Raw genomic sequence first — 24036 nt, 5'->3', positions numbered from 1 at the left:
CTCTTTTATATTGCTATTTAATAAAGCCCGAGCCGGAGACTACGTACGTATACATCCGTTTTTTTTGTTTTTGAGAGTACTAGTATTGGTGTCCGGCTTCGCCCGGGCTACCTCTACTTACCATTAAATTATTTTTTTCATAAATAAAATTACGTAAAGTTGCATAACCCATAAATTTATCATTAATATATTTTCCTATGACATACCCTAAAATTACGATGAAATAAATTTTGAGACAAATTCACTACTCAAGCTATTAATATTTTACTCTTATTAATGAAACAATAATAATAATATTTTACTACTTACCCGTAATCATTATTACTTTCACTACTCCCGCCGTAATTATTGTTACTGTCGCATTAATATTGATAATTTCACTACTCCCGCCGTACTTTATTGTTACTTTCACTATTGTCGCATTAATATTGATTATTTCACTACTCCCCTTATTTCTACCACTTTCACTAATCTCGCAGATAATATTGTTACTTTTACTATTCAAATGAGTGATTACTATCATATAACTATATCCAATGTTACTACAATTATTTTTTTTACTTACGAAATTACTTTTACTACTTAAGCATGCAATTTTTAGAGGATTATATATTTATATAAATATATATTACATATATGCATTAAATCAAATCGAAAGAATTATGCAATATTATATTATTATGGAATCTAACTTGAATTATTTATAACCTACTTATATTATATTTTTGTATGTTAAATAATTAACATCTCTATACATCTAACTATAAAGTTTAATAAAATTGTATAGATTTTAAATTTAATATATAATTTTATGATGATAATAATTAATACCATAAGTGTGCATGTTTATACTAATTAATTATTTTATTTGAAGAAAATTGACCATATTCTAGTCTTCTATAAATATTTAGGAAAACTACCAAACATCTTCTTTCTTTTAGTCTCCTTGAAATTGATCATCTTAATTAATTATTTTATTTTAAGGAAATTCACCATGTTTTAGTCTCTTACAAATATTTAGGAAAATTACCAAGTTTCTATATAATTTAATTTTAACCCAAATTATATAATATTTGCATTGAGATCCCTTAATCAGGTCTATCACACGGTGCTAGTGATTTAAAACTATATAGTATAATTAATTTGTATAACTTTCTTTAATTATATTGAAATCCCTTGGTTTCTGGCTTCGCCCGGGCTACCTCTACTTACCATTAATTTTTTTTCATTAAATAAAATTAATTAAAGTTGCATAATTCATAAATTTATTATTAATATATTTTCTATGACATATCCTAAAATTACGATGAAATAAATTTTGAGACAAATTAACTACTCCCGCTATTAATATTTTACTCTTATTAATGAAACAATAGTAATAACACTTCACTACTTGTCCGTAATCATTGTTACTTTCACTACTCCCGCCGTAATAATTGTTACTGTCACTACTGCCGCATTAATATTGATAATTTCACTACTTTCGCCGTAATTTATTCTTACTTTCACTATTGGCGCATTAATATTGATTATTTCACTACTCTCGTTATTGTTACCACTTTCACTAATCTCGCTGATAATATTGTTACTTTAACTATTCAAATGAGTGATTATTATCATATAACTATATTCAATATTACTACAATTCATTTATTTGCTAACGAAATTAGTTTTACTACTTAGGCATGCAATTTTAAGAGGATTATATATTTATATAAATATATTGCATGTATGCATTAAATCAAATCGAAAGAATTATGCAATTATATTATGGAATCCAACTTAATTATTTATAACCTACTTATATTATATTTTTGTATGTTAAATAATTAACATCTCTATACGTCTAATAAACTATAAAGTTTAATAAAATTGCATAGATTTTAAATTTAATATATAATTTTATAATGATAATAATTAATACCATAAGTGTGCATGTTTATACTAATTAATTATTTTATTTTAAGGAAATTGACCATCTTCTAGTCTTTTATAAATATTTAGGAAAATTATCAATTCAAGCATCTTCTTTCTTTTAATCTCCTTGAAATTGAACATCTTAATTAATTATTTTATTTTAAGGAAATTGACCATCTTAATTAATTATTTTATTTCAAGGAAATTGACCATGTTTTAGTCTCTTATAAATGTTTAGGAAAATTATCAAGCTTCTATATAACTTAATTTTAACCCAAACTATATAATATTTGCATTGAGATCCCCCTAATATCGGGTCCATCACACGGTGCTAGTGATTTAAAACTATATAGTATAATTAATTTGTATAACTTTCTTTAATTAACTTCACAAATTGAACATCTTAATTAATTATTTTATTTTAAGGAAATTGACCATCTTAATTAATTATTTTATTTTAAGGAAATTGACCATGTTTTAGTCTCTTATAAATATTTAGGAAAATTATCAAGCTTCTATATAATTTAATTTTAACTCAAACTATATAATATTTGCATTGAGATCCCCTTAATCGGATCCATCACACGGTGCTAGTGATTTAAAACTATATAGTATAATTAATTTGTATAACTTTCTTTAATTACATTGAAGTCCCTTGGTTTCTGGAATTAATATATAGTATTGACTGATGTGAAGTTCTATTGGTATAGGAACACCACTTTCTTTTTGAGATAAAATATTATCTTCCTCAATATAAAATAGATTTACATATTTGGTTGTTATCTCTAAATATATATTTTCATTAAAAATTAATTTAGGAAGTTCTAAAAAGTTGGACTTTCTATAATCGCTCGAAAAAAGCTTCATTTATTAATATAGATAGATAGATAGATATATATTAATTGATTCAATAATTTGTTGTTAACACCACCAAACAAACAAACAAACAAAAATTAAATGGTCAATACATTAATCCAAAATTAAAGGTTAATACATTCATCCAATGCGTAATAAGCATATTTTATTGACAATTAAAAAAAAGCAAGAAAGTCGTAAAGGAAGGTACAATAATTCGTAAAAAAATTTAAATACTCTCTTAGCCGTCGTTTTGTTCCCTATTTCCTTTTTCATTTTAGTCGGCTTTTTTTCCCACTTTCCTTATTTGAAAACCTTTGTATGATCCAAATTCAATTGCATGTGGGGTAGAGTATTTTGTGTAGTACAAATTCATTTCTTTAATTATTATGTCCAAAAGAAATGGGAACAAAACATCAACTAAGAGGGAGTAGAATTTTTCTCTAAAAGTATACCCGTGCCATTTTCGCACGGGTTCAAAACTAGAATATCTTAAATTCGAAGCCAATAAAAAAAAATAAAAAATAAAAAAGTAAAACTCATAAATTCAATATCATAACTTCCACAAAATGGTGATGTTTGTTACAAAAAAAATGAAGCAACAAAGCGTATGAGATTTGCTAATTGCTAGTTTCATATCAACTTCCAAGTATTATCACGTCAAGAACACTTTTACAGTTTTACTTGTATGGTGATCATAATTCATACATATGGGTACTATGCTACAGTTAAAGAACCGTCTGAAGTTCGAACCTGTTCATAGACTACGGGTATTTAGGGCTCCATGGAGCACCCCAAAACTCACTGACACGAGTAAGCTGTGTGTGAAAAAACACGAAAGCTTGCTTGCATCAACAAATATTGTACATACATTATGATCTTATCTACTCTGTTCTTTGCCGGCTCGAATTACTTTTATGCGTGTTGTACATTGGCAACAGCCAACGATACCCGTATTTTTTCCTCCCATAGAACCGCCAGTAAAGTATGAACACGGCTGCCACCACGCATAAGGGAATCGCCCACCTGTGTCACAGCAAAAGGTGTAAACAAGAGCAAATTCAGCAGTCTGATTCCAAAATGTTCAATAATGCATATGCTTGTGTCTTGTAACAATTAGGTATCTAGTAATCCCTATATATTCCCTATTAAACGACCATGGTAGCGAATCGCAGTTTTGGACGTGATCTTGAAAAAAGTTGTCGCAAGACCTGTCAAAACTGATCTAACTCAGACCATATTTGACGCAACCTCAGTTGTATAATATACGTAAACTGACTAGACCCGTATCAGATAAAAATTACTTGCTTGCCAAATTTAGTTGTCACCACATGATCTCTATTGCTGCACAATATACGTAGAATGCCATCTCAAAATGAAATCGGTTGCATTGAACACCTTTGTAACTCAACCTCGCTAAGGTGTCATGGTCCAAAGCTGATACTATGCACATGACCCAGAAGATTGTCCTCTAATAACATTCGCAAATGCTACGACTAAAAATAAGGACTTTCAAGAGTATATATGTGCTGAGACTGATACCTGTCCAAGTCGAGGATTGGACTATAAACCAGGGTTTCCCAAGTTCCCACAATGACATGCCAAACAGGATTGTAGTAGAGAGATTCTGCAGTCCAAAACATCCGGGTGTATGTCTCCAAGAAGATGAACATGATCCACGCTCCAATCTCAATCAAAAAGAACTTTATAATAAATCGACCCACCACCACCATGACCAGCGAAAATCCCACCAACCAGTTAAAAAGCCTATTGTTATATTCCTTTATAAATAAAGAGCGTGCCTTTCCCAGCATCTGCAGAAAGTAGATTTCAAGCATTAACAACCAGTTTTGAGTTGTGAAATAATTGCTTGAATAAATCTTCATCTCTAGCAAAATCAATACATGTGAAGTACCAACAGCCACGAGTTTGAAATACTCCCAAAGCAATATGCAAATCAATTATAAATAGACCCATTAAAATCTAACCCGACCCATAAGCCCGACCCATTTTTCTAGGGTTAACACCTGATAATCTTGACCCTTGAGTCCGTGACTTGATCGAACCGAACCCGAAATGACCGGTTAATTTATGTTAACTAACCTGTGAATATAAAACCTATAAAAGACAAAGATTATTGAAATATGACTCCGTAATATTTATATATTATATTGGAAAAATTAACGAAAAAATGTATATTAAATTACAAACAAAATCAAAACATCAATTTTATAATTTATAATATTCCTTAAAAATTTAAAGTAATTTTTAAAATAACTTAAATTTTTATAATTAATTGATATAATAACAATATTTTTTCAATATAAAATTGATTAAAAAAAAGGGCATAAGAGGACTATTTTGATCATGCTAGTATGATCCAACTTGCCGCACCAGCTTGACAGGTCTACTTATAAGGGCTTGCTTGGAATGAAGGTCATTGTTACAAGGGTAATAAAGTTAAACTGAACTAGAACATGGAGGAAAGTGACGGTGGTGGAAGATAGAAATAATGCTCCATTGAAGGGGAATAGTTACCTACCTCAACCTCCCTCACTTCCTCTTTCCATCCTCCACAACCACCAATCTCTTCCGATTTCTTCTTATTTCAAGGTCTATACTCCCAACCGAGCCTTATTTAGAAGTGAATGAGTAAAGACTATCTACATAATACAGGAAAAAACCAATAACTCCACACTTGGAAAAATTTCATGATTAACACCCAAAAACCTATTTCCGTTACCAATGGAGCCAAAGACTCATTATTGTTTGCTTCTGGGTTATGATAGAATATAGCAAAATGGCTCACTAAACTGGTTTCGCTTCTTTATTCGATGCATTTCTCTATGCAATTTTTATTCTGGATCATTCGAAACAACCTCTTTGTGTTGGTAACACAAGGGTATGAAAAACATCCAACGCCCCTTAACCCGCAATTTGCGGGAGCCCTTGAGGCACCGGGGTACAGGCAAAAATCACAAAGATAAACTCAATACAAAGTTTAAGTCCTAAAGCTTAAGAGGCGAAGCTATTGAACCTATGATACTTAGCCGAGTCTGCAAATGTCAAACAATCATGGTTAAGTCGAGTGTCAGAAGCGGCTATTTTAAGAAAAAGCATTCATGGTTTGGACGAAAAATGAGGTGATCGAGTGTCATGTCGTGCCAGCGGTCAACTTTAAGACAAAGTTAAGTAGTCAAGTAGTAAGTGTCAAAGTAACATAAGCTGACACAAATGATATGATTCTCCCTTCATCTTCCACTAAAAAAAAGTTTTACCCCAAATTTAAAACTTAATTTCCCATGGCACATTTTTTTGCACTCTTTTGTTCAAATTATATCATGAAATATAAAAAAAAGGAATTGAATAATAAAAATGAACGGTAAGCTAGAACAAGTCATGGAACTTAACCTTTAACATCCGGTGTTCATAGTTCACTTTTGCAGGGCCAATGCACTCTTGTTGAAAACTTTGATTGCACTGAAGAAAGCCTGCATTGAACTTCGCCATGGAAGGAAGTCTGAGCACTTGAAGTTGATCCATCCTATCCTCACAGGTGGTATATAGGGTCTCACACAACTTTGTCGATTGATATTCATTTGATATTATAAAATTGTTCAGCACCTGCATTACATCCAATAATCAGTCTCTCACATCCTCATACTAGTAAGCGTTTAGTCAAAGCAATAAGATCTTGGTAACACTCCTATAGTATGATACTTGAAATTATCCCATAATTGATATATCTGTATCATATTTAAAGTCCAAAAATATGGTACTCAGAACTATCTAATAAATACTGAGAATTGTCCCCAATTTCCCAATTAAATTTCTTGGTCAAACAATGTAAACTCTGACCGCTATTCTCTTGAAGTTAACAATATCAAGATTTTCTAAAATGATATTGTAAAAATAATTGTTTGAAGAGTCAAAAGAGACAAATTTTACATTATATTTCTGCATATATTTTAAAGAAATTTATAGTCCAAGTTAACATCAATAAAATGGAGAAAATGGGGAGTTGGGGACAACATAAACGAGATGGTGATTGTAATTACGAATTGTTATTGTTACAGGTATAGCCACGTTTGGAAATAAGCTCAGTTCAAACAAGTGAAGGACTACACTCACCTTCTGAATTTCATCATCCAACTGTTCGACTGATTTCTTAGCATGCTGACGACCAAAATGTTGTTCATCAAAAGCTCTCATTGCATCAGCTCTTGATTCTTCATGGGCGCCTCGTAAAGATGTCTCAGATAGAGGAAATTTCAGTACAGACATCCTTTCACTGTACAACTTTAGACATCTCTCAACAATTTTCTTATTAAAAACCTCAACCAGAGATCCGGTGGTTGGTATTTCTCCTTTGTTTAAAGCTTCAATTATCTGAAAACACTCCCAACAGAATTACAAGCATTTAACTGTTATCAAATGGCACGTCAAGACTTCAACCACGTTCATCCATTCAAATCTATAAGCTTCTAGTTTAGCGAAGACTAAAATGAGTTTTAACTCCCAGGCAATTTTTAAACACTATTGATGAGGTTCGTCACTGTGTATTGGTGATAGTATGTAAGTACTATGGAATACTAAACTAGCCAAAATATAATTAGCAATTCAGAAAAATATTCATTTGTGCACACATCAATTGATTGCATCTGGCTCAAATAGCCAAAATATAATTAGCAGGTCAGAAAAAGTTTTTTTTGGCACACATCAATTGATTGCATCTGGCTCAAATAATAGCACTTCATCTCCCAGAATTTTCTTAGTTGTCTATGCAATCATGCAAGTCTGTTAGGAATCACGGGCGTAATGTGAAGTCAAACTTATTGTTCCTCAATTTGCGACCATCTTATATATCTCCACTGTTTTCTTTGAACTTTTTTCCTTTGCTTTAACACGCTATAGTGATAATTTCACTCCCTGTCATTAAGTGGGAAAGTGCCATTTCAATTTATCACAACTATTAAGACGACAAGTTGGTGAATTAAGCATAGTTACCAAAATATGCCTCCACCTTCCCATCAACCACAACTTCACAACCCCCTCTTCATCACCCATCCCACCCACAACGGCACAACCCCACATCACTACCCAACAGCTCACCCCACCACAACCCACCACCGCTGTTCACAAACCCCATTCCCCACCTTCGTCATTGACCCCAACTCCCCCACACCTTCGCCCACCACCACCTAGAATCCACTTTCGAACCATCACCTTCATCCGCCGACCACCACCAAGCACTTTTAATTCAACGGCAGTCTCTTTTATGAGTTTCATCAGCCACCCATTCGTTCTCACCCAGCCTCCGGTGCTCTACCCCAGCCACTAATCTCCACCACCAATTCACTAATCATAACCACCATGCACCTACCCCGGAAACCACTACATCAATCCAAAAACAGTCCTCATCCACCCAAAAACTGTCCCCCAAGAAAACCCAACCCCAACCCCGAAAGCAATAAATCAAACTGGATATAGAAGGTACCTTCTCTAAAAAAGAAACAAATTGCTTCCCGTTTAGCATATTACCCTGCACAATCTTTGGACGAACAAGAGAAGTAACAACATCCTTCAACAGCTCCCTCTTTCTCACATAACTTGGGTCAAGGTCGGCATCATTCATCTCACAGAGCTTGGTTCGCTGTAGATGAGGCTGTTTAAATTCCAAACATTAAAGATATTAGATATGGTCAGAATTAATACAATTCATGTCCAAATGTCCCTATCACACATGAATGAATCACCTGGAAACAACTAAGACACGCATGGATTGCTGCTATATAAAACATAAAATTACGTTATCAGCTATATCTCTCTTGGAGGAAGGAGATGACAGCAACCACTACATGTCTCCACTACAAAAACTAGCCAAGCTATTTGAGTTACATCTCTAAGTTGTGGGATCCAATGTGTATCGTAGTTCTCTGCCAGATCAGATACAACATAAGCACAGTGCCTTAATGGCTGTGGGGTAAGGGGAGCCGGATGTACGTAGCCTTACCCTTGTGTTAGAAACACAAAGAGGTTGTTTCTGAATGACCCAAGATAAAAATTGCATCGAGAACTGCATCGAAGGACTGATACATCACAATAGAAAGAAGCGCAACCACTTTAGTGAGCAATACCGAAGAGGTCGTAGCCTAGTGGTTAAGACTGAGGTATTGTGACAATAGGTCACGGGTACAAATCCCCCTCCCCTCTATATTGTATCGGCCTTGCGCTTCATTTAACACCGACAAAAAAAGGGATTTTCTACGATGTACCCGTATGTTTTTTCCAATTCTACCATATACCCTCGATTTTTAAGAAACATCTAATATACCCCTAAATTCCTAGATTATTTTCTAAAATACCCAAAGTATCCAAATTTGGGGTTTTTAAGCGTTAAATATTGTCACATAAAAATGTATATTGATGAGTACATGATGATTATGTTCATAGCTCAACGTATTTCGGATGAGTAATCAATTAAAACCGACCAAATATAATACTTAAAATTGTAAAGTTTGGGCATTTAGGGTATTTCTAGAGCATCTTATAGAGTATAAGGGTATCTTGTGTGTTTCTGAAAATCAAAGGGTATATCGTAGAATTCGAATAAACACGGGGGTATACCATAGAAAAACCCAAAAATAAAAAAAGTGGCCAAACTTGATTTATTGCATCATAATCTAGAACCCCAAGGGACCAGATCAGATATAATTGATTTTTTTCTTGGCTGTGAAGGTGGCACAAGGCTAAAAATGTCATTGGTAAATCTCACATGAAGATAAATCTCAAATGTGTCTGGGGATGGGGGTGGGTGGGGGAAGACCTGTGGCAAACTGAAAGCTGTGCTGTTGTCCCCCATTTTAGCCAATGATTCACGAATCTGGTTAACCTGAAAAATAATGAAAAAGAAAGAAACTTTTAGTCTTACCCATACCCTAGAGATTCAGCATAAAGAAGCATAGATGTAATTATTTCCAAAATCCAAGCGTATATTATACCTGCTCAAGATCTCTGTCATCTGTAACCAGGTGCACAGGAAATATCTATGGTCAGAAATTCACTCTGTACCGATATAATAAGATTGATACTTGCTAAGGCGGGGGGAACTAACCATTATGATTAGGAACGCGTCGAAGAGCTTCGTTTACCATTTCTTGAACGGATTTTCCTTCTGTAAATACCACAGTCCATTAGTTTCGAAGCTTCATGTGCCCCAATATGTAACTGAAGTATGATTTATTTTTATAAAAAAAAAATGAAAAGGAAAAAATTACAAATTCATAGGGCATGAACTTCGTTTATGTTTATATCTCAAAGACACCCCCCCAAAGCCCTGCGACTTCGAGACAATTCAAAGTGAAGCCTATTAGAGAACGTACGCAGAAAATCTCGTTGTATGAGCCACAGTAACTTAGCCGGGTTAAAAGCAACATCTTCTCCCTGAAAAGGTGAAACCACAGAAATTTTACGAAATCGTCACATAGTACAATCACCATGAGAAGCTTACAAAATTACACATTAATCGTATGGACATACCTTCACTCTGTTTCATGAGTAGTATTGGTGGGCAAGACAAGAAACACAAATTAGAATTACATTGACAGCCAGGAAATATAAGCACATAAAAAAGAATTAAAGGAAACAGACGCAAGAATATTTTCCCACCAATTATTTTTTTGAAGCAAGTCTTGAGGGAAAAAAATAAACCGATGCATTAGAAAGAGGGCAAATCAGAAAAGTTAAAATTCTTTATTTGCAAATAAAAGAGTCTCCCATCACTCTGTAGTACATTACTTACCTATCATCCAGTCCTAAAAGCAATAAAAAAAGACATATGTATCATTGTATTTACCTTCCATAAAATTCTTCAGCTAGCTCAACTGCAAATGAAAGACGTGATATATCAGCTTCACGTACCTGAGACAAGCATTAATATAAAGCACAAAATGTCAGCACTTTTTTCCGTATATAGAAAGGATAACAAGAACACCAAATTAATATTTAGTACTTGATAAAAACAAAAATAAGAACAAATAAAAAAACCAAAGAGAGAGTACTGTTGCAGGCAGAGAAACAAACCGTCTCAGGCAAGTTATAAATGAGTACAGAGCTCATGACAGTTGCCAGTGCAAAAATCCTGCATAAAAATACACCAGAAATAACTTATTTTCTTAACTTTAAGTCATATTTATAGTCCTCAAAAATAAAGGATTACCTGTCATCATAGACATTCGACTTGCCAATGCTTTCAAACCCTTCTGTATCAAGATAGAGCACGGATGTCTTAACACCATCAACCTTCACTTCTATTGGTGTTCCCCACACCCATATTCCTGATTTTAAAGGAAACTTGGTTTTTATTCAATGTGATCCATACAAATCATAGACTTAACGGAAAAGGGCAAACAGATTGGCCACAACATTGCTTACCTTTTGTTTTAGTATCACGCATGTGTCCAACACCAAAACCTGCAAAGGACATTGTGTTAGATGTGGACTTGATAAATATACACACATGATGTTCATATAGCTTCCAATTCTCATTCATTTCCTATGGAGCCAAAGACTTATTATTCTTTGGTTCTGGATTATGTTGGCATAAAGAAAAATGGCTTATTAAACTGGTTGTGCTTCTTTTTATTATGAAGTAATGGCCTTTTGATAGAGTTCTCGCCGCAACTTTTTTTTGGGTCATTCAGAAATAACTTCTTTGTGTTGCTAATACAAGGGTAATGTTGTGTACATCAGACCCTCACCCCACCCCTCCCTTACCCCCTATCCCGCAGTTTCCGGGAGCCCTTCGAGAGACACCGGGACAATGTCGTTGTTACGTAGCTTCCAATGTGCTAAATAGTAGTCACGATCAGTAATCACCTTCATAACAAGAAAGTGAAAGGAGTTGATTAAGCAGAAAAGATTTGCCGGATCGATAAGGTCCAATAACCTGAAAATATACCCAAAGTGAATATTTTAACGTGAAAGTCTGTCAGAAAAAAATCAGACCATCTTCCAATCGAAAGTGTCATTTGGAGATAGCGAACGACATAATCAAATACATAAATAACTAGCCACCACTTTGTGATTGCTGATGAAATTCAAAATAAATAAAAAATGAAATGAATAACAAATAAGGCATCCTGAATCAAATAGTGAAGACGGAACGAGGGAGAGTAAACGAAGTATAAGCTTACAGCAACAGCCGCAATTGGTGACGTTATTTTCTCAATAGCCTCTAAACCCTCCCTAGAAAGACGTAATCTTGTATGACCAGGATCAGGCTCCACAATGGGAAACCTGTAAAATACGCAATAATATATCAATTTACTATTATCAATCACAAAAACGGCTCATGAATATACACATCACCACCTTCCATCACACGTATGCTAATATTAATTGAGCTAATTCTTAGTTAAGCTTGCGTTTTTTTAGGTAATGTAGACCATACACGCAAACCAAAACAGCAAAACAATGGGTAGTACAGAAATACATCTTCCATAACCTAATCCAGAACCCAAATGACAAGTAAAAGCATCTAGAACAAGCAGAATTTTGCAATACAGATTTGGCAGAAGTAATTTAAAAATAAAAAAAATAGAATAACAAATTAACAAGTACTCCCTCCATCCCGGTCATTTGTTATTTATTCATTTCGGCACAAAGAGCAAGGAAATGAGAAAAATAAGAGAAAAATAATCATAAACTAAGGAGTTCTCTCACATGTCCACTTGCCCACATCACATACTCACTTATCCACTTGTGTAAATCTTACCAAAAGTAGAAATAGATAACAAATGAGTGTTACACCCTAAAATGGAAATAGATAACAATTGACGAGGACAGAGGGAAAGGAAAATCTAGGAAGATCCACTTGCACATGGCTCAATTAAAAATGACTGTGAGAGGAATTGGATTATAAATTAAATAGAAAAACAAGTAGATTTCTATATAGCTCGACGAGCCGCAACTATACAGATTTAATAAGAAAGTAGATTCCTATCATTATCTCCATATTTCCAATGGAGTTAAAGAATCATTACTCTGTGTCTGGATTATGATAGAATACATCATAATGGCTCACTAAAGTGGCTGCGTTTCTTTCTTTTGTGAAGTAGCTGTCCTTCGACAAAGTTCTCAACACAATTTCAATTTTTAACTTGGGTCATTTGGAAACCTCTTTGTGTTGCTAACACAAGGGCAATGCTGTATACATCCCCCCCTCCCCCCAATACCGCAATTTGTGGGGGCCATTGAGGCACTAGGGTATTGTTGTTCTTGTTGTTGTTGTAGATTCCTATCATTCACTTTCATAGACCCTAGTTATCAACTTGCATCCTGAAGCAAGTTCAAATAAAGAGCAGCACAAGACCAAGAGTTCAAAAAATCAGGATGCAAGTTCAGTTACCTCATTCCTCACAAGCAATTAACGAAGTGATATTTGCTAATGCTCGCTGAGGTATGGGCAAAATCACCAAACCGATTTGAACATAAGCTGCCAATTGTGTTTGGCGAGATGCGAACCATAAGGAATTCAATAAGCAAAGCAATGATACACCATAGATTTCATCACGTCTTCGGTTTTCTAAGGCCTGGAAGAAGAGAGAGTAAGCCAGCCTCGTTTAGTTGGAAACAGAGAAGTAATAGGAATAACTATAATAGATGAACCATCTCAACCAAAACCTTGGCCTCAACCATCACCTTAAGGTTTTGGTTGAAATGATTCATCTATCATGGTATCAGAGCCAGGAAGATCCCTAGCAACCTCAATAACTCACGAAGTGGAATTTCAGCACACGGTACGGGGGAGCCTGTGCACTAACCACTCTTCAGGCCCAATGGGCATTTGAGTGAGGGGCATTTGAGTGAGGGAGCGTAATAGGAATAACTATAATAGTTGAGCCTCAACCATCACCTTAAGGTTTTGGTTGAGATGGTTCATCTATCAAGAAGTCCTAATCATCGTAGAAAATAAATATTGCGATGATGAATTAGGACGGAATTATACAGGTTTTGAAGGTTACCAGAGGCACTTTTTGAGCTTATAATGGACATATTTACACTGATATCTGGTCGATTTGCAATCAAAAACCTAATGGACTCCCATTTAATCATAGAGCATAGATTGTAACCGGAAGTTAATAGGTTCTTTGTCCCATGCAATATCGGGCATATACCAAGCAATACCATTAGCATTGAACATGGTGAAATCTCCTAGTGCACTCATACCAATCTTAGATGTTGCTAAGATGGAACTGCCATAATACCTTGAGGACAAATACATGAGCGCCCGTATAGCAAGGCCACCTATTGAACCAATAATCAGTAAAACGAGTACAACTAAGCCATCCTAAATCAGTAATATTATTACGGAGTACATGCTAACCATCCATCGTCTCGAACTTCAATTACTGTGATGGACATCCATTATTCCAACACAATGGCATTTTAAGAGTTCCTCGTTTAAGCGACTTTTATCCAGCTCAAACCATTTCCTCCTGCCAGGACTATGAAATCCATTTAATGCTACATCCAAGGTACCAACCACAAAATTCTAAAACGACCAACTGCATGCGATTGATAATTAAGAAAGTCAAACTTGAATTCAACCAAATAACACACACATTGCCATGAAAATATCAGTCAAATCAAAAGCACCCTTACAATCCTAAAAACAAAAGAAAAGATTGAGAGTTTGTTTGACATACGCTTGATGGAAGTCCTGAATTGAGGAAAACCCAGGTGAAAATTGAGAGAGAAAGATCGAAATGAAGAATGCCCAACTTGTAATAATCATCATCATCTCCATTGAATAATTGAAATAATTATAGAAATAAGAAAAATGGTAGCTTGAATCCCTCAATAGTCAAAATTGATGAAAGATCCTCAAATCCTCCATTTCAAAGAATATTCAAGTTGCAATAATGTCAATTGAGTTAACCACTGTTGCTTTAGTTCAAGGATTAATATGAATATGCGTTAAATAAGGGGTTTTCCTGGAGATGTGGAGAAGGTGGAAGAAGATCTTCGCTTCCTCAGAAATTTGTTTGACATAACAAAGAGTTGAAACTTTAAAGCTCCTCAGATTTGAACCGCCTTGCACTTCCCATTTCACTCCCTATAAAATGCCCATGTAACGCCACTTTTTATACGAAGTACTTTACTTTAGGTAATATGACGCGCTTAACGCGCCCTATTTTAAAATTTTATTATTATAATTGAAAAAAAATAATATAATTTATATATAATTTTTAATATTTTTACTTATAAATAAAAATAAATTAATTTTTTTTCTCAAATTTTATTATTTTTAGGTTTAAGTTCTGTGTTTTAAAATAAAATACATATAATTTTAATTAAAACTAATAAGTTATAGTTAACTACGCATGATCAACGTTTTACAAATAAATTTGTGACACATCAAATATCATATTAATTAAAATAAAATTTATTCGAATAATGCAACAATCAAAATTAAGTTAGCAAATTATATCATTTCACGATACGTTATTTTCCAAATCAATTAATATTTGTTCAAAATGATGTGGAACTGTGAATATAATTTTATGCAATTTTTAATTTTGTATCTATAATGTTTGATATTTATTTATCAAACATATAGGGTCCAAAGTCAACTTATCTATAAGAAATTTGCACCTTTTTTTAACAACAATATATAATGATGTTTAAGAGTATACCTGTAAATAAAATAGGTTGAACTTTCTCAAATATCATTTTTATAAGATAACATATAAAATATTTAATTAAAAGTAATAAGAGAAACAATTAAATTGAACATCTTAATAAAGCGATAAATCGTAAACACCGATGCTAGAAATCAAATGCTAAAGGAACAAGAATTAAAGAAATAGAGAAAGAGATGATAGAATAAGACCAGATGCAATAAATAAGGATTGAAATTAAGGATCGGAAATACCGATTACAATGAATTCCGAAAGTGCAAGGGTTTAGGTCTATGGAGTAGAAAGTAAAAGTGAGATCCAGAAGAAGGGATGAAAGAAGAGATGTATCGTTCTACTCTCCTCCTCCTATTTATTCTAAGATAGGATTAAAAAGGATTGCGTAAAAATAATATCCACGGCAAAATCACTGGATCGAGCAGAAGTAATCCACTCAATCGAGCACAATCAAGGTAAAACACCTCGATCGAGAGAAAAGAGTACTCGATCGAGGAACCTAGTAAACGCCCTTCTCGATCGAGCATAGTAGTTACTCGATCGAATATCCTCAGCAATAGGAAGTGGTCGATCAACCAGTTTTCAGCAGCCAATTTAGTCGATCGAACTGTGTCAGCGTGGATGAACTCAAAACACCTTCTAAAGCCACTTCACGCATCTCTAAGTGACAGATTCCAAGCTCGAATTCTTCTTTCTCCAAAATGCATGCAAACGAGACATCTTCAGGCTTGATTTAGCTCACTTCAGGTCCAAACCTGCAAATAATACAAGACAGACCAAAGTAGACTATTCGGGGGCATTTGTAGCTAGATGGTACATAAATAACATAGAAATGCGTGTAAATATAGGATAAAAAAAACCCTATATAAAATGCACACATCAGAAACCGAGATGGTAATGCTCTAATTATCTTGGCCGGATAGTTGGGGTGTTACAATTACATTGTAATTAGTAAACGTTTATCATCGTACTTGGGTTAAACCGACATGGTATGTAGAACCAAGGATGATTATTTGTATATGACTAATATGGTTTTTGCAAATATAAACAAATGAATAAAAGGCTTTAAAATACCCTTTAAAATGTAATTAACCAAATATTATTACCGAATCACGGATTAAACCATCATGGTATAAGGAACCAAGGGCGAATATAATTTATGATTAAAAAAGCTTGTTGTAAAAAGGATTTGAAATATTTGAAATGGTAAAAATCGATTACAAATAATGAATGAAAATGAAGGAAAGATGAACTCGAACACATTTGAGTTCTCACCTGTTGAGAGTTAAAAAGGCAGGTATTCAATTAAACATAGCCACAATAGATTGTAGGATTAGTATGATGTTATTTTAAACATGATTCAAGTGAAACTCATTATAAATGATTAAAAAGGGAAAAGAAAAAAAGACATACATCAATACAATGGTGGCTTCACCTCGTTGTTGTCGAAGGGAGAAACGATGGTGGTGAAGTGGTGCTATCAATGTAGTGTAGTGTGAGGATGAGGGTAGAGCGCATCAATATAAGGTCGGATCAATGGTGGTTGAGGGTGGTGATGGCGGTCTCATCGTCTGATATTTGGCAGGTTGAATGAAGGGGGAGGATGAGAGTATCAAGTTATGCGAGAAAGTGAATGGTCAAGGAAGGAGGAGAGGTTAGGTGTCACGGTCCGGTACTTTTGTCGGATCGTGGTGCGCACCCTTTCCTAACTTTAGGGCAAGAATGCAAGAAACAACGATCTCGTACTAGTGAGGGATCGCCCACTAGCACGTTTCTCGGGACTCGGGGTGTGTGTCGGGAATCCTAGTCACGATTATCAAAGTTCGGCACACGAAAGCAATAAAAGTAAGCAATACGATTATTGTAAGCAAGAGACAAGCAATATCAAGCTTAAAGATGAGAAGCGGTTTTTATTGATTAGCACCTCTTATAGAGGCAAATTTGATATTTAGGTCCTGGTAGCAGGATACATTGATAGTGCAGAATAGCAATATCAAATCTAAACGCCTAAAAACATAATTTAAACTAAGAATCTAACCCAAGATTCGACACGCAGGAAGTAATCTTGGAGTACTACTTGACTATGAAAATGGAAATGAAAATACATAAGCGGAAATATAAAATCTAAGGGCCCGAAGTGAAAGGACCGTGCGCACAATTCTCAGGGATTATGCGGCTAAATATGCGGCTCCTTACACTCTCCCCCACCTAATCTGTTGCTGCCCTCGGCAACAAAAAAAAATCTCGAACGGCGCTTCAGTGAGACATCCTCGGTGAGCTGTTTAAATAACGTGTCCCGTGTCGTAAATTTCATGGGATGCCGTGTCACGTGTCCGTGCCCGTGTCCGTTTTGGTGCTACCTAGGTGAGGACCCTTGTACACAAAACACGCGAACGGTTTCTTTGTTATAGACGCAGTTAAGTTTCCCACCTTTGAAGACGAGCTTGTGGGCGAGTTCGCACTGCTCGCCGCTTGAGCTTGGCTCTCTTCTGAGCGAAACCGACTGTTCCCAACCGAAATCGAACTAGCTTTTGGCTTTCTTCCATTGAACCCAATTTGAGGCGCACTAGTATTCTCCGTTGGTGCCACATCTCTGTTAGAAATATTAATCTCATTAATTTACATATTCATATATGAAATAATTTATTTAGTCATAAAATAAAAGCTAGATCTTATGCATGCAAACTTTAATAAAAGAGATGGAAAAATCTATTTCTCACCATCTTATTTCGGCCATTTGGGTACCAACAAGATCTCCTTCTTGTTAGTTCTTGAGCTTCCTTATAATGGATGAACAAGGTTCAAATTAGAACCTCTCCCAAAAGCATATACCCAAGGAATCTCTTAATAACTTATATATTTATGAACTAGTAAAAATATAAGTTTAATTTAAAATATGACACAAAAATATTAATTTGTTCTCTTGAATATTTCGGTCAAGAGAGGAGTGATTTATGAGGTTTTTGTTTCTCTAAGTTTTCACAAATTATAGAGAGAAAATCATTTTCTTACACTAGAAAATATGAGTTGAAGTTGTGAATGAATGATAGAGGAAAAACTCTATTTTTCCTCTTGGAAAAACCGGTTGGAGGAGGGGAAGGGTGCCCTATGCATGAGCTTGTTTTTCTACCCAAGAAAAATAGGCATGCAAGGCTACTAGCAAGGTCTTATCATTGTGTTTTCCACTCAAAAATAATTAACACAATATAAATCTTATACACCCTCCATTTTCGGTACATATACATAAAATGGGAGGTCCGTTTTATTTTTGTCATTTGTCAATTGTAACATATGTGACATGTTACTTGACTTATGAAATTGTAATGTATTTTTAACATATTAAAAATCAACATACTCATAAAATATGTCATTAACATAATCGACTAGTAATTCGTAATTACTTGTACCAAAACGGTTTATCAAATTATAAATTACAACGTCTTGTATTTATAATAAATCATTCATTCAATTTCAATTTTAATTGTTTCGTAAACAATAATTTTATCCAAGTAATAAAACAATTCGATTACTTAGACCGTATCCAATTTAATCGAATTATAATAAGACACGTTAATCTTACTCACAAATCATCCGTCAATTTTAAGTAGTTTAATTAACTCGTATCGGCATACGATTAATTAAATAATCAATTAAGAGTATTTCTCTATAGGTATGACCTAAGGGGATCAACTGATCACCACCGTCGCACGACAGTAATGTCAAACTCTAGTCAGCCAATCATTACCGATATGTGTGGACCAGTTGACTGTAAAATATTACATCCCACATGTATTCTTAAAATGAGATTTAAACATGTGATCATCATGATCGACAGTTGTGATCGCATTATTGTCGGAGGACACTTATTATTCCAACAATCTCGAGGTACCTCTCACTCCCCGTGGAAATCGAGAAGACGCTCCGCAGCTGATATGGCTGAAGATAGAGTCTTGGGGTTCTGTCTCATTACCTCCTGTTGAGCCCACCTCTTAAATCCGTTGATGAACTCGAATGTCCTGTCTCTCTCGGTCATTTTGGTAATCTCGAGCATGCACGCTGAGAACTCCCTCACATAATCCCGAATTGATTTGGTGTGTTTTACTTCCTTCAGCTTCCTCCAAGCGACAAACTCGGTGTTCTCGGGGTAGAAGTGATCCTTTAAAATCCTCTTGAAGTCGGACCATGATGTTAGCGTGATCGTGCCCGCTTCGATTTCCTTGTACCTAGCCCGCCACCACATCTTGGCATCGTCCACCAAGTACATACTTGCGGTGTCGACTTTTCCTTCTTCGTCGAGCCCACTTACTCGAAAGTATTTCTCCATATCGAAGAGAAGTTATCGACCGCTTTCGAATCCCTCGCCCCATAGTAGGTACAAGGTTGGGGCGCCTTCACCTTACAGACCCCTAAAGATTTCCCGTCATCGGCCACCGCTTTCAAAAGCATGGCGCAAGTGTTCTCTAGCTCCTCGATGTTTCGACGGAGGTGATTGATTTCTTCCGACCGATTATCGGGGATTGCCTCACTGATCGCTTGGATCCGGGTATTCATCACGTCCACTTTCGACTCAAGTTCACCAACCGTCTTTTCCAACTCCTCGAGGCTCTCCCCCATTCGGATAACGATGCCCTCGAGTAAGGGAAGTTTCTTATCGAACGACTCCTCTAAGGCGTGCACTCGGTCTTCTATACTTTCGCTCATTTTATCGATCTCGATGAACAAATGTGGCTTGTAGAAACCCGTATGTAGACCGGGCTCTGATACCAAATGTCACGGTCCAGTACTTTTGCCGGATCGTGGTGCGCACCCTTGCCCAACTCTAGGGCAAAAATGCAAGCAACAAGGGTCTCGTACTAGTGAGGGATCGCCCACTAGCACGTTTCTCGGGACTCAGGATGTGTGTCGGGAATCCTAGTCACGATTATCAAAGTCCAGCACACGAAAGCAATAAAAGTAAGCAATACGATTATTGTAAGCAAGAGACAAGCAATATCAAGGTTAAAGATGAGAAGTGGTTTTTATTGACTAGCACCTCTCATAGAGCAAATTTGATATTTTGGTCCTGGTAGCAGGATACATTGATAGTGCAGAATAGCGAAATGAAATCTAAACGCCTAAAAACATAACTTAAACTAAGAATCTAGCTCCAAGATTCGACACGCAGGAAGTAATCTTGGAGTACAACTTGACTATGAAAACGGAAATGAAATTACATAAGCGGAAATATAAAATTTAAGGGCTCGAAATAAAAGGACCGCGAGCGCAATTCTCAGGGATTATGCGGCTAAATGTGCGGCTCCTTACACTAGGCTAGGGTTATCTATTAATTTATTCCGTTAAATTAATTACACTTTTACATCGGTTATATGCTAAATCCGATGTTAATAATTTTTTTATATCGTTTTGTTTAGGTAATCGATGTAAATAAGAAAATGCACACAATTGACATCGGTTTTTGTATGAACCGATGTCATTTGCTAGCATTTACATCGGTTTCACTAAAAATGACGTTATTGTGGCGATGTCAATAGCACTTTTTCTACTAGTGGTGTCTCCTGGTTGTTTAAAATTCTTATGAAATTGTTTGTGAAAATCGTTTGTAAAAGGGTGTCGAAACCCGTTTCGTTGAAAAGGTCGTTAAGACCATTTTTGTGGTAATATGAAGAACAGGACTCGAAGTAATTATCATTATGTTGATAATATTCGATGTCGGGTTCGGTTTTGCAAGCTTGACATGATTAGTTTTGTAAGAAAAGATGCAAAAATGTTTGATATGAACTAATTGTGTTAAGTTCATTGCTTTGTAATTAAAGTGTAAAAAGATGCTTGATATGAACTAATTATATTAAGTTCATTGCTTTGTAATTAGTCAAAGTTCATCATCGTACTCGGATTAAACCGACATGGTATGTAGAACCAAGGATGATTATTTGTATATGACTAATATGGTTTTTGCAAATGTAAACAAATGAATAAAAGACTTTAAAATACCCTTTAAAATGTAATTAACCAAATATTATCACCGAGTCACGAATTAAACCATCATGGTATAAGGAACTAGGGGTGGATATAATTTATGGTTAAAAATGCTTGTTGTGAAAAATGATTTAAAATATTTGAAATGGTAAAAACTGATTACAAATAGTGAATGAAAATGAAGGAAAGATGAACTCAACTACATTTGAACTCTATGTACCAAAAAAAAAAACATTTGAACTCTGACATGGGGTGCCATAAGAGGCACGAGCCACCTAGTTGTGACTAGGGGCTTCTGCTTCAGGTCAAAACTCTATTTTGGTTAATCAATCCGTATTTTGGATCATGTTATGCATGTTTTAGCATGTTAAAGTCATAAAAATAGATAAAATAACATGAAAGAAGAGGATTAATTACACCCTCATACTTACATGCCACGTTGCTTGACAAGGAATCGACAAAGTGTAAAAACTTGTGAGTCGGAAAACTCGATTTAAAACTGTTTTTGTAAAGTATGGAGTGTTGCTTTGCTTTATGAAACTTTAATCGTAGAGAGATGAGAGTCTTAGAGAGACAAGCTTCCCCAATTAGGTTTTTTCTGCAAATATGGCAAAAAAAAAATCAAATTGAATAAAATTTCTACGCCAAAACTTCATCTTTCTTTTAGAAATACTATGGATATACACTTAGATACTACTGACTCCATGGAATCTGCATCAAAGGAAACAAAAGAGGGCTATGTTAGTAAATCAATTCAACGAGGACCTAGATCAGGACGACCGAGGAAATCCATATCAATGGGGGACTTAATATGGATTCCAGCTTTTAACCTCGATTCAATAGTTGAGGATGATGTATCCAATGAGGATAGCTTGGCTGAGGTGGATGAACCAGGATGGACGACTGTAACAGGTAAATCTCGGCCTAGTCCCCCTACTGCTGCTGTTAATCCTTATAGTATGTTGCAATTCACTAAGGACGATGTCAAACCTGAACTTGACTATTGGTCGACTGCTGTAGTTTGTTATGTGTTAGAGGGGAATCCTCCATGGGACACCATTATAGGATATGTGAATAAATTATGGGGTAAATATAAGTTTGAAAATTTTCGTTCATACCTAATGGTGTGTTTCTGGTTAGATTTCTTACAATGGAATGTCATGACCTAGTTCTCAAGTAGGGTACACAACTCTTTGATAATAAACACTCATTGTTAAACATTAGACGGATAAGGCTCGTATGGTGAAGGAGCACTACTACAGATACAGGCTATAACTGTAACACCCCACGGTAATTGAAGAGGTCCAGTTATAGGCTTAAATGACTAGTGCTTAAAGGGATTTGAAGTACTACTCATATAAAAAAAGTGCACTTTCTTTTATGGTCATCCATGCGAAAGAACTCCAAAGTTAAGCGTGCTTGGCTGGGAGTAGTCTTAGGATGGGTGACCTCCTGGGAAGGTTTCCGGGATGTGTATGAGTGAGGACAAAATGCGTTGTAAAAGACCCGTGTTGATCTCTGGGCCATGTACATAGCCTGATGAGCTATCATAAGTAACCGCTCCCGACCCGGTTTGGGCCGGGGTGTTACAATAACAACGGTTAAAAACCGTTGTTATATAAAAAAGCGGACGTTGTTAAAGCGTCCGTTGTAAAAGGTTTTAAAAACGGTTGGTTTTCTTAAGGAACCCGTTGTTAAAACTATTAACAACGGTTTTAAGTATAAAAACCCGTTGTGGAAAATGTGACTCAATTTTGGGGGGAAAGTTATAACAACGGGTTGTAATATACAAAACCGTTGTTATAACTAAAGACAACGGGTTTTTTATAAATAACCGTTGTTGTTTGTTCTTAAAAAATAAAAAAAAATTAAATTAAATATTACTAGATGCATGCATAAATACGGCCCGTTAAAATTCCGATGCATGCATTATTACCGCCATCCCCTGTGCATATGAACGGACAATATGGAATGAGAAGGGTTAGTAATAAGATTTGAAGCAGCAGAGAGAGATATGATGATGATTATGGCACAACTTCCTAACATATATATTAATTAAAAAACAACTCAAACCACACATTGCTTAGTATAAATACATGCATTATCTCAACTAACGTTCCATTATCTCACTATACATCTCCAAACCCTAACTGCTAAAACAAACTCCAAATAAACCCTACTTAATCTTTCAAAACAAACTCCAAACTCCAACAAAATGAATGATATCATCCTTAAGACTCTTACTATGATCGAGAACAACAACAGTTTCATCCGCCGGTTGCTCCACATTGAGAAAAGTTTCAGGAGCTACCTTGCGGATGCTCGATCCATACTGAAGGACGCCAAAGAAGATGGCTTGACAGAGAAAGCAGCAGCAGTTGCAGCTATATGACGATATAGCAACTGCTGAACGGAACCTCCAAATAGCCAAGGAGAAGAGGATGAGATATCATAGAGGAGAATAAGACCCTCTATGAAAAAATATAAGAATTGCATTTTTATTAATGTAATTTTTTTTTAATTTATGTATATATATATATATATATATATATATATATATATATATATATATATATATATATATATATAT

The 24036-nt window shown here is 35.1% G+C and overlaps 1 protein-coding gene across 1 annotated transcript; it reads right to left on the bottom strand.

Moving 5' to 3' along the window:
* Window positions 1–3366: 3366 nt before the first annotated feature.
* Window positions 3367–14696, bottom strand: LOC141608362 (uncharacterized). Its single transcript, XM_074427725.1, has 17 exons — window positions 14481–14696; window positions 11967–12069; window positions 11650–11719; window positions 11206–11244; window positions 10991–11108; window positions 10855–10912; window positions 10628–10692; window positions 10312–10318; window positions 10155–10215; window positions 9887–9946; window positions 9774–9793; window positions 9599–9664; window positions 8270–8437; window positions 6904–7161; window positions 6184–6396; window positions 4315–4586; window positions 3367–3798 (listed from the first exon to the last, which is right to left on the bottom strand). Exons 1-17 carry the CDS (start codon window positions 14579–14581, stop codon window positions 3657–3659), a joined length of 1821 nt encoding a protein of 606 aa, XP_074283826.1. The 5' UTR covers window positions 14582–14696; the 3' UTR covers window positions 3367–3656.
* Window positions 14697–24036: the final 9340 nt, after the last annotated feature.

This window comes from Silene latifolia, chromosome 1 (genome assembly GCF_048544455.1).
Source record: "Silene latifolia isolate original U9 population chromosome 1, ASM4854445v1, whole genome shotgun sequence".
In the NCBI taxonomy this organism is placed as follows: Eukaryota; Viridiplantae; Streptophyta; class Magnoliopsida; order Caryophyllales; family Caryophyllaceae; genus Silene; species Silene latifolia.
This window is presented reverse-complemented; position numbering and strand designations above follow the sequence as displayed.

Bases quoted from the DNA above. Each gene is read 5' to 3' on its own strand.
- LOC141608362 (XM_074427725.1), bottom strand. From the start codon at position 14,581: ATGGAGATGATGATGATTATTACAAGTTGGGCATTCTTCATTTCGATC. The intron at 9,947-10,154 runs GTACGTTCTCTA...TGGTATTTACAG, and splicing joins CATACAACGAGATTTTCTGC to AAGGAAAATCCGTTCAAGAA. The intron at 7,162-8,269 runs GTACCTTCTATA...GAGTGTTTTCAG, and splicing joins TTGTTTCTTTTTTAGAGAAG to ATAATTGAAGCTTTAAACAA.